Source organism: Balearica regulorum, chromosome 3, assembly GCF_011004875.1.
Source record: "Balearica regulorum gibbericeps isolate bBalReg1 chromosome 3, bBalReg1.pri, whole genome shotgun sequence".
In the NCBI taxonomy this organism is placed as follows: domain Eukaryota; kingdom Metazoa; phylum Chordata; class Aves; order Gruiformes; family Gruidae; genus Balearica; species Balearica regulorum.
This window is the reverse complement of record NC_046186.1, coordinates 38941354-38953708: the sequence shown is the minus strand read 5'-3', so window position 1 is coordinate 38953708 and position 12355 is coordinate 38941354. Positions and strand designations below refer to the sequence as shown.

General features: G+C 37.7%; 1 protein-coding gene across 4 annotated transcripts in view; it reads right to left on the bottom strand.

Moving 5' to 3' along the window:
• Positions 1-12355, bottom strand: part of CYB5R4 (cytochrome b5 reductase 4) — a 43927-nt gene that overhangs the window by 19849 nt on the left and 11723 nt on the right. For all 4 annotated transcript variants that reach the window (XR_012834457.1, XR_012834456.1, XM_075747613.1 and 1 more), the window contains exons 6-10: positions 7749-7803; positions 6100-6157; positions 5902-5995; positions 5283-5315; positions 4482-4604 (exon numbers count right to left, since the gene is read on the bottom strand). Coding sequence is in view for 2 of the 4 variants with exons in the window: in XM_075747613.1 (XP_075603728.1) it covers positions 4482-4604; positions 5283-5315; positions 5902-5995; positions 6100-6157; positions 7749-7803 (363 nt within the window). In the remaining 2 variants the exon portion in view is untranslated. The remainder of the gene's footprint in view (positions 1-4481; positions 4605-5282; positions 5316-5901; positions 5996-6099; positions 6158-7748; positions 7804-12355) is intronic.

Here is a 12355-nt window from a genome sequence, read left to right as displayed (position 1 = left end):
TTTTTTTAATTTGGTAGAATTCATTTTTTCCACAAAAACAACTAGCACACTAATACAGAAAAATTGAAGTAAAAAGATCTGGTTTTACAAACAACGATAAAGAAAGATAGCTGAAATTCAAGCTCAATTTATTTTAAAAAATAATTCCACAGCAAAAGCTGCTTTTTAAAATATTTTTCCACTGAGTGTCTTTTTAGACAATCTTTGATAAACTGCAGATCTTGGTAAGAGTATTACAGTGCTTGCTTGTCACTGTCAAGACTTGGCTGCAATTGTACCTTGATACGGAAGCATGATATGCAGTGATTATAACCTATCCCCTCATGAGTGGGCTTCCATATCTTATTTCCCAGAAAAGGCACCTACGAGAAAATTAGGTCTTAATACCTATGAGAAAAAATGCACTCTATCACTGTGCTATGTGTTTTGGTTTGTTTTTTAATGGGAAAGTTCTACTTTACTTTTTTTAATGCTGCATTTAAATTTCACAGGATGTGGGCACTACAACCATTAGTTTTTATTTATGCTTCCTAATGACCAGTTTCATAACAACTACCTAAGAGTAATGTCGCCAACTTCCCTACACTGACAATCTAATTATATAGAATTGTGCTTTCTATGCAATACTATGGAGTATAAATAATTATTCCTCCAGGAAACTAAGCACTTAATCCTTCTCGGGGAGCAGAAGCAGTATTGAATATTGTTCTGAATCTGCTCATACATCCTAAGATACAGTGTAGCTCCATGAAATTATATTAAAATTTTTAAAAAATCCCCTTCAACGCTGAAGAAAATCCACAATTTTGTTCTTTCCTCCCAATTAATTAACAGATACAGTGGCCAAAATGTTAGTCTAAACTCAGCAGGAATTTGAGAGTCCATAGCCAATTTATCTGGGAGTATGACTTTCCCAGCTTCAGGGGAAAAAGTAGGGGCTTATGCTGATTGTTTCTTCATAGCACAGAGCTATCATAGGCTTCCAGTATCATCTCTGCATGATGTCATTATCTCTGAAGAGCTTCATCACTTTATTGTAGAATTTAGAATTGTCTGTTGTAAAAATAAAGATTAAATAACTCAAAAGTATAGGGGCTTTGGCGGGGGGGGGGGAGCCATGGTGGTCACCCCCCCTTTACAAACTCATTCACAAATGCTCTCATATGAAGAGGTAATAGCAACATAAAATCAAGTAAAATTTTCAAGTGTCAATCCTGCCTGGTTTTCAGCCCTTTTTCCTGTGTTTTGAATACAATGGAAATGTTTGAAATTATCAACACACAAGGAAATACTACAGAAAAACTCAAAGACAAGAAAAACCTGAGGAATTAAACATCAGCGCTCCCATAAGCCCTTACTGTTCACGGTCTCAGAATGACCTTGACATCAAACTGGAAGTGTGGAAACATTGAGTAAAATGGTTACTTTTATTAGAAAGTGTCAGTAACTTACCAAAAAAACTACAAATACACAAAAACTGAAGTAAATAAAAAAACCCAGGTACACCAAGATAACATAACTACTTTCCAACCTGTTTCCAGATTTTCAGGTACTTTCAAGAAGTGGAAATTATCAGTTACACTGTCTTCAAACAAGACTCATATTAATGGGAAATAAAAGGTAATGCTGAGAGTAAACAGTGGAAGATAAATAAATCCAAGTGAAAAAAACCCAGAATATTTAAGGCAACGCATATGTGCTACTCTATATATAGTGCTACACAGAAATATGAGAAATAAAGCCATATAATAGCTTTAACTAGCTGGTTTAGGTCTTCAAAGCAAAGCAGCTCTCACAAAGAACTGCTTCAACACTGGTACTGCTTCTGCTGCTCACACTCAAAGTCCAGTATACCTTATGCCAGTTTTCAGCCATGATAAAATCTGAGGAACTCTACTTCTCAACGAAATAGGGGTAAATTACTTCATTTACAGCACACACATTGCTGGGGGTTTTTAATAGCAACCGGTATATCATGTAAGTATAGCTATTTACAAAGCTAATATGTCCTTCCTCCACCCTGTTTATAGTCCTCACTGATCTTTCATCATAGCTACACAATGGCATAGTGTAAGTGGCTAAGTATAGCAAATCAGACTCTGGTCAGCAGCATACACATTTATGGTATCTTACGGCAGGATTTACTTGTTCTTTACTAGTACTTAACATTATGTTCTGCCTGTGTTAAAAGCGCTCCTAGTTTAGGCACAGGTAAATAGGCAAACCATGTGTGTACAACCTTGCTAATATTAATATCCCAGCATGCAAAATAAAGTATAAGTAGTATGAAGGAGAACCTCTATATCTGCAACACACTCTATACTAAGTGTTTCTGCAGTTTATCAAAGAACAATCTAATCTTCTCTTCAAAGATCTATTTAACTTCATATATAAAATGCATCAATTCATTTATTAGGTCAGGATTACTTATGAGGCTGGCAGTCTTGACTATTTTATTTCTGGAGTAAAGTTATTTTGCTTCAGAAAAAGTAATTTTGCATACAAAACCAACTGCACACCCAATAAAGATAAGGGTATTATCCAGAGTTCTTAATTATTACTTCTGTGCTCACACTGCACAAGGTAGAGTTTCGTCACCCATAACATTACTTTGTTCCCACAGGAGTGGAAGCAAAGTTGAAAACTCTGCAATTTAGAGTAAGGGAACACAATTCTAAGAAACGGAGAATGGCTACTTAAGATTAAACTGAGTGAACAGAAGCCTCCAACACATAGATTTTATGGCTGAGCTGAAAGCACAGCGCTGGAATAAGGGAAAGACATCTAGACCTAAACATTCTTCCTCTATAAGCTTTTTGGCATGTTCAATTTTAAATTTGGGGGTTTTAAAATTAAAAAAACTGCATAATAAAAGTTTCTGGAGTAGGGATTAAAAAGCCATAGATTGCAATATATTTGCTAAATTCGTCACCCTTGTAATCAGGGAACTGAAGAAAATCAGGCTTAGCAAGCCCTTTAACTTAAGTTTTCTGGAGATTCAATTTAAACTGATCTGAACTCAGTTAGTGATACATAAGAAAGTTATCCAATACCTATGACACTTCTCTGCATAACATGACAAACACTATGTTGGAGACCGACTTCTTAAAAAACTGCAGAGTAATCATCTAGGAAGCATTGGTTACTAATACTCAATGTGGATTTTTGATAACTGAATCCACTCATCCTCACTTTCCTCATTTGCAAAGGATCTATAAAGCCACTATATCCTACACCTCTTGTTCTTTCAGGTTACTTTCTCATTTTGTTTTCCATAATCATGAAAAGCGATAAGGAGGGAGAAAATGACCAATAGACAGTAGACAACATATTAGTCCAGGCTGTATCCCATTAAATACAGAGGATTATATTGAAAAATCTAATATTAAAGTGGATGACTCAACAGTTTCTGAAATTCTCATAAGGAAGATTACTTTCTACATAAGTTAAAGGTAGCTAAGGTGATGTGCTTTTATGCAGTCAGTCTTCCTTTTTGTAGCACAGTAATCTCTCAACTTCAAAGGCCTAAGTAGCATAACCGAGAGCCAACAAGAGGTGTACAACACGGTGATCAACATTTAATTAGCTGTTAAAAGTGTACAGTTTTGCTTTCACACATAATAAGGTAGACTAACGTCAGTAAACTTTTCAGCATTACTAGACAGAGGGCCAAGAGGGCTTTTGAGAAGCTGGACAGCTGCAATAAGCATCAGGAGCATGCTTATATATATTTTTATACATATATATGTAAGTGTGCAGAAATTTTTAATTTAGCTACAAAAAAAAAAAAAAGCCATCACACTAATCAGCCCAATGCATTTTGGTCTTTCATCAAGCTCATACTATTCTGTTACCACAAAAGGAACTCATAGGTAACATCTATTCCTTCTTGCAGACACATCAGCTTATTCAGAACTAACGCTGATACCTATACATGGCTTGAAGTGCTTTGTTTAATCATAGCTCAAGTTACAAAGATACTGTTCCAGAGTGCTGGAACAACATTACTGCATTGAAAGATGTTACCACGTCTGTAGTAACAGTTGGAAGTGGAGGGTTTTGTTCCTTCACTAGGGTTACTGCTATAATGATTGACACAAGTTCATGCACTCTCCCCAGGGTCTTCTGGAGGTTTTCATACAGACAGAAAGGATATTAAGCACACAGGTAGCCATGAGATGCAACAACACTCAAGCAGTCTTCACTTTCCCCTACTAAGTTCTTCCAGACTTTCTGCAAGCCTGGAAGACCTCCAATTCTATTGCAGGACAAAACAAACCAACAAAGCAAAGCAAGAAAACACCTCTAAGCCGAACCCTTTCAAGGAGAATTCCTGCACAGCTTTTAACAAGACCAGAGAACATTCCTGAAAGAAATGAAGTATGACTACAGGAAAAGAAAATCCTGGGAGAAACAAAATATGCCTAAAAGGCTCCAAAAAGTCTTAAAACAACTGGTAAAATGGTGATGAAAATGCTCACCTCTGTCTGTGCGTTTGATAAATGTATTATGATTCTCCAAGGGCTGTCCTAGCATTTTCCAATGAATGTTATCCTTTTTCTTTAAAATAATCTCTACTTTCCCAACTTTTTCAGCAATATTCACTAGAAGAGAAAAGGTTTCATACCACTACTTTAACTTACATTTTGTAAAAAAATAATAAAAAAAAATTACTCTTCCATTGTAATAAAATTTTAGAAGGATTAGTCATTTCTCAAGACACACGGAATTAATTCATTAAATTATGAAATCAAATGTACTGCCAGCTATCTCTTTATAATGTTTTACAGTGCATTTAAAACAACAAGCACTAACTTAATATGCATAATTAATGTATCTTATTTACTAAACACAGTGTAAAAAGCTTCAAAGCCCATCTGGTCAAAAAGAATGCTCATGAATTCAGAGTCTTCATTTATTGGAAAATGGTAACTACCACTATTTACTTCTTCCTTTCTTTTCAAGGCCATTTGAATGAATAATTAAATCCAAGAAAATCACTGTCTAAGCAAAGAACAGTTTACAAATACACAACGAAACTAACTTCTAATTATTTTAACATTCAGTCATACTCAGAGGGATCAGAGCACCAACTTAATACTTTCAGAGGCCCAAATGACACAATTTTAAAAAGAAATTATTCAATGTTATGGTTTGATTTGATTGTGTCAGAACCTGGTAGTAAGCAAAACTGAAGTATCTGATGAGTCAGAAAAATAAACTGAAGTTCCACATTCTGATATCAGAAAAGATACAGAAGTGCTGCAAGAGACGGAACGTACCAGCCAAGTCTTCTTCAACTGCATAATCTAAGTCTGAAATAGAAAAAAAACCTCTTATTTTAAGCAAAACTAAAATTACATTCTGGTCATCATATATACATACAGTTTGAAGGCAGAAATACGGAGTGAACTTATTAGTTGCCTAGAACCCTATACACCTTTATCTGGCCCTGAAATTTCACTCATGCATCATATCACTCCCAGTGACTTCTGCAGGTCTAATACAGAACATTAAGAAAGGCATCATTTTCCCCATTACTTTAACAATGATTCATGTAAAGCTAACAATCTACATCTAAATCATTCCACTTGCCCTTTTTGAATAAGGGCATTTTAATAACCATCAAAAACACACTTGAAGAAAAATTTTATATGACTTTTACATCACTTTCTTACTACATCTTATTCCACATGTAAAAAATTAAGTACATACTAAACAAATGAAGATGCAAGTTGATAAACAATTCCTTGACATCAAAGTACTTTAAAGTACTCATCTCTAATGAAAGAGGAATAAAGTATTAATCACTCTATGTAAAATGCATATAGTCTGATGAGAGGGTTTTAATAGAGTAAAATGAAAACTCAGTATTTTAAACTGCAAAATTACAGTACCTACCAACTTCTACAAGATATGAGTGGTCGTCCACAATGATCTCTCCCCTTAATCGTTTGTCTTGACAGTCAACTATCACCAACTCTGCATTCATATCCTTTCATAGACAAGGGAAAAAAAATTTATTAATAAAGTTTTCCCAGAATTCAAGCTGGATCACAAGTGGATCTTGTAATTCTCTCTTTCATAAAATATACTTACCTTCTGCTTAGTATATATGACAATTGTGATCAAACTATCTGTTTGGAACCAGTCATAACTGTAAAACAAAAAATACAGTAAAGAAAAAAATATATACTTACTTTGGGCATACAAAAATATATTTAACTAGCAGTTTTCAAGCAGAGCTTCTTTCATTAATTTACAAGCCAAATACATTATTTACTATTTTTTGAAGAGATAAGTCCAGAGCCAATAATTTTGAAAAGAATATTAAAATAAGAACAGTCTAATTATGCATCTTGATAGTCAGCACATTGTAACTAAAATTATATAGCATTGGTTTTACTTAAAAAGCATGTACATCCTCTTTGCACCGTATGAACCTTCCTAACAAGGTGATTCAAATCCTTGACTCCAGATAAAAGTATTAAATAGCCAGGGTGGCATCCAGGAGTTATGGATTCCCCACACATACCGTAAAACCACAGTTCTCTTCATCTCCCCAAATCAAGATTTTACACTCCTATGTTCCCAAGCTCCCCAAACCTTGTAATAAATCCAAGGTAAGAAATAGAAAGTCTTCAAATGTTAATTGCTTGTATCACCTTAACACTTGCCAAGCAGTAACTTACCCATCCAGCCCCAGAAAAGCTATTCCTTTCTCTAGCCTTTTTCCTGGGGACCATACATCTGACAATCTCATGCCTGGCTCTCCATCATATAACATCTGTAACTCTCACCTGACGCCAGCATCTCAAAGATTGCAATCCTAGCAAGTGAAGCCAACTCTGTCCTCACAACAAGGTTAACCCCTCGGATCTTCTCACTTCCCCAATGTCCTAACCGCTTCTGTCTACTGTTTGGACTCTTAGACCAGAAAAAGAAGGCAGAGAAAGAGGATGCGCCCTCTAGCAGACACTCCTGATGGCCAACACGTTCTAGGTTATATATCTTCCAGTCACACACTAGAACATGCCAGACACACACAGGAAGAAAGGCGGCAAGGTTTGGGGACTGCTCCAGAAGGTAAGTCACATTCCAGTTGTTCACAAGCCACAATATTTTACATGACTGCATGTAACTAGCCCAAAGATTACACATTCACGGAGATATTGATACAAAGTGAGAAAGTGAACCTTGGTGGCTCAACCCATCATGGAGTAAAATCATACCTCAGTGACAACAGCAGGCATATCACAGTGGGGTTTTAGGGCCTGCTTTGAGTATTGTAGAAACTTGACTACAGCTATCACATCTTAATATATTCCAGCTTGAAATGAAGTACTTTTACAGAGCATGCCAACTCATACATTTATGGAAAAATTAACTAAAGTCAAAAAAGAAATCAGCCCAGCTGGGGTCACTTTCCAGGAGTTTTCTCAAGAAGCAAGGCTGAGGAACCTGCAAATATAAGCCACACATTTGCATATGATGCAAAGCAGTACAAGTGTTAGAAAACAACAGAGCAAGCCAAGAACTTTGCATCATCATCTGCCTATATGGTCAATAGGAGCTTCGGCAAGTCGTTTAAACCTGAATCTCAACTTTCCTAAGATGCTGCTAATAATATATACTCATGTAGCTGAAACATCAAGAACTAACCATGGAAAAGGTTGCCAGCATTTACTAAGAAATGCACAGAATTATTAAGTGGAATGTTCAACAGACAGCAAAAGACAAAGGTTTACCTTAGAGTTAAATCTTTAGCAGAAGCAGCCAGTACTTTCTTCTCAGGAAGCATACCTACAAAGAGTAGAGAGTCATTAAAATATTTGCTGTGATGCTCACTTAATAGAAATCAAAATCAGAGATAGTTTATGTTTTTTTAAATTGAGTGTTCTGAATACATCTCCACAATATTTAGTGGCTTTATTTCCACAGGCAGACAGAAGTATTCATGTACTTTTTAAATTTTGTTTTTATTCCAGCACTTTCTCTTGGAGAGCAGGCTCCTAGAACATGAAGTTCCACTTCAGAAATTAAGATATCTATATACCACAGAACCTGCGCATGCAGTCCTTCTGGTACACGTAGCTTGGTCTCAGTTTCATCTGTTATTAGCTTGTGCTTTCACATTTTGTGATAGCGAAGCATGGAAAAAAGGTTATCCAAATTAATTTCCTCTAATGGAACTATTTGTTTATACAATTCAGATGAACAAATCCCATTTGGGATGTCTGGTCTAACCTAATTTACAAGTAAAATTTCACATCAGTCAGTTAAGCAAAGATATCAGCCTTAATATCTCTACTTTGCACTTTCCTAGCAATTTTCACAGAATTCTGCTACTAGCTTTAATTATTAAACAACATGAAAGAGTCTGAAAAAGCCTTTGCTAGGAGGCAACACTTGGTCACTGTTCGAAAACGTCAACTGTACTAATCTCTGGCCTTATAGAAACTGAGCATATTTGGCAAAAACTTGAGCAGACATGACAGATAAAAGCAACTGCAATCCTTCATCAATTTTAATACAAGAAAGTGATACAGAATCATGATGGAGGAAGCTGCACAGACTGAACTATAAAGTGATTTGTAACACCACATGAACAGCAGAAGTTTTCCTGGACAATCACAGAATCATTGAATGGTTTGGGTTGGAAGGGACCTCAAAGATCACATAGTTCCAACCCCCCTGCCATGGGCAGGGACACCCTCCAATAGACCAGGTTGCCCGAAGCCTCATCCAACCTGGCCTTGAACACTTCCAGGGAGGGGGCATCCACAACCTCTTTGGGCAACCTCTTCCAGTGCCTCACCACCCTCACAGGGAAGAATTTCTTTCTAACATCTAATCTAAATCGACCCTCCTTCACCTTAAACCCATTGCCCCTTGTCCTGTCACTACACTCCCTCATAAACAGCCCCTCACCAGCTTTCCTGTAGGCCCCTTCAGGTACTGGAAAGCCACAATTAGATCTCCCCGGAGCCGCCTTTTCTCCAGGCTGAACAATCGCAACTCTCTCAGCCTGTCCTCATAGGAGAGGTGCTCCAGCTCTCGGATTATCTTCACGGCCCTCCTCTGGACTCACTCCAACAGCTCCATGTCTCTCCTGTACTGGGGCTCCCAGAGCTGGACGCAGTACTCCAGGTGGGGTCTCACGAGAGCGGAGTAGAGGGGCAGAATCAGGTCCCTTGACCTGCTGGTCATGCCTCTTTTGATGCAGCCCAGGACACGGTTGGCTTTCTGGGCTGCAAGTGCACACTGCTGGCTCATGTTGAGCTTCTCATCAATCAGTACCCCCAAGTCCTTCTCCTCAGGGCTGCTTTCAATCCATTCCTCGCCCAGCCTATTGTCGTGCTTGGGATTGCACAGTTAGGTCTAAGATAACAGTTGGTATGTGCTGGTTTCAAGCCCATTCAAAGGCAAACCTTGCAAACCTGAAATGGCTATGCATAAAATAATTAACATATTAATTCTCAGCTACATAGATCATTATCTTCTAAACAGCAGCAAGTTTTGTAGTTTGACTACAAGTTTAAGCACAGTAATTTAATGGTTCCACCACTTGGGAAGTAGACAAAAACAAAAAGAGCCACTCTGGTCTAATCCAATCTGTCAAAACTGCTTGATCATCCAGATAGGGGAATTAACCCAAAGCAATTAAAACTCACTGAAATTACTTATTCTCTGATCCTTACTTACCCCTAAGTATACACCATCTGCAGCTGCCAAGGAAGCTAAATGGCAGAGCAGTCAGATCATTGCAAAAGAAAACCAATCACTTAATGATAAAAGCCTTCTTAAAGGCTAAGCCTTTCTTGAGGACATATATCACATCTTTAGGTTGGCCTCCATGGGTAAGAGGAATTCATGAACATACAGACTCCTGTTTGCTTTTGCAGGTCAACAGAAACATATGAACAGCCACAATAAAATAGAATGTTCTGGCAAACCAAGTTATTTACTAATTATTATGAATAATGTAAGATGCTATGAGAAAACAAGAAGTCACATGGCAATAAAAAGACAATGATTCAGCTGATCAATGCACCAATTAAGGAAAGTGCTCTACTGGTCAAGGTGGTTCATAAATAAAGAACAGCTGGTGATGAAGCCAAAGGCTGATGGCAGGCATGAAATGAAGGATTTCAAGGTGACCACGATGAACAGCAGAATTACAATTCTGCATCTCACGAACGCAAATTTCAGCTTGTTCGGGGAACTGCTTTGCAGAATCCGATGGGATAGACAAGCTAGTGATAAGTTTCTTACATTATCCTTGTAGCCACACTGGAAAGAGCTGGGTTTGATAGGTCGATTACATTCTGGATGGAAAATTAGTAGAAGTGACAGTCACAAAAGGTGTGACCAACAGTACAAAGTTCGACTGGTGACTAGTTACAGCTGGCATTCCCTTGGGAACAGGGAACGATGATGCTGTTTGACATTGTCAACAGCAACCTGAAGGGCACACACTGTCCCACTCTCAGGAAGTACGTGGGCAAGAACACATCATGGGAAGCAGTTGAAACATGAAAGGTTATGGCTACCATTCAAAGGGACTCAGACATAAGAAATGGGCTGACAAAAGCTCCACGAAACTCAAAAACAAATGCAAAATTTTGCACCTGGAAAAAAAAAATCTGATGCAACAAAACAAGTGGGAGGCCTGACTGGATAGAAACGAGCTTGGCAGAAAACCTTCCAGGGACTTAGCAGACAAGACAAACTTGGGCAGATACTGTTTCCTTGTGGTGGTGAAGGCCAACTTTTCCCAGGCAAGAGCACAGCAATCAGTTCAGGGAAAGTGATTGTCCTCTCTGTTCAGCATTTGTGAGACCACATCTGGAGTACTGTGTCCAGTTTTGGCTCCTCGGTGCAGGATAGACATTGATAAACCAGATCAAGTCCAGGGAAAGGCCACCGAGATGTTCAGCAGCTGGAGCACTGGATATATGAAAGGAGGCTGAGGGAACTGTGTTTGTGCAGCAAGCAGAAGAAAAGGCTAAAGGAGAAATCCAATTGCAGTCTTCAACTACCTAAAGAGAAGGGGGTGAGAGCGAAGGAAGTATAGAGAAGATAGCCAGACTCTTCTCAGAGGGGCACAGCAGAAAGACAAGAGGCAATAGACAAGTAACAGCAAAAATTCTGGTTATGTATACCGGAGGAAAAAAAAAAACAAACCACAACCAAAAAACCAAACCACACCAAACCACAAAAAACAAACAAAAGAAAAACCAAAAAGCCACACCTCTTCCCTTCCCATGAGGGTTTGATTGCTCCTGAGCAATCTGTTCTAGTATCAAAATTCACCCTGCTTTGAGCAGGGGACTGGACCAAACAAGCTCCAGATGTTCCTTCCAACCTCAACTATTTTAGGATTCTCTGAAAGCTTTTTGTCCCTATTGCTTGCTTTGTTCTTAGAAGGCCCAGTACAAGCCTGACCCATAAACTCCAAATATTACTAAGAAAAACAGGAACACTTATGTTACTTATGCTAAAGAATGCCAGCTGGTTGAACCCAAAAATTTAGTCTTCTGTACTTGAAACTTTAGCTCAAACTCTCCTCCCATCACCCTTTTTCACATCGTAAGTTTTTCCAAGGTCTGATGTGCATATGCTCAAACATCAGCTTGTTTTCAGATGATGGAACTGCCCAAGTCATTTATTTTACTATTAATATAACAGAAATCATCGTCATAATAATTTGGATGAAAGAGAAATTCCATTTAGGTCAAAGATGAAAGACTGAAAAGATAATTTTTAAAATAAGTCTTTGATATCTCTGTTATCAAATACAAAGTTTTTAGGCATGCTTGGGTAATGGCAGCGTTTTGAAATTTTGATGTCTTTTGTTTGAAACTCGAGTATGAACAAATGTTGAAGAGCACATTAGGCTTCACCACACTGACTATTATCACTAGCAATATATTCTGAAAACTTCAGCTTTAATTGCCCCTAACATTACATACAATTGACAGAATTCACAAAAATCAAGGATATATTTAATTGAACCGACAGACTTCAAATACAATTATTATTTCTACATTTTAGATTGATAAGACAAAAATGTCTTTACTAGTGCCAACAACTTCCAAAAAAATCAGAGCCCATGACATAGCCTTCTCTTTCCCCCTTTCAGACAATGATGCTTATTTCTAGTCTGACTTTGACTTAAATTTACAATAGCTAAGCACTGAGATGCAATAACTGAATATGAAAAACCTCATGGAAGGTAACCTCAGGAACTGACCTCTCTCATGTTGGAAAAAGTCTTGCTAAACTGGTAAAGTGAATACAACAAGCATCAGTATTTTGGCAATTTTGTTAGAGTCTACCATCAGAATCACTT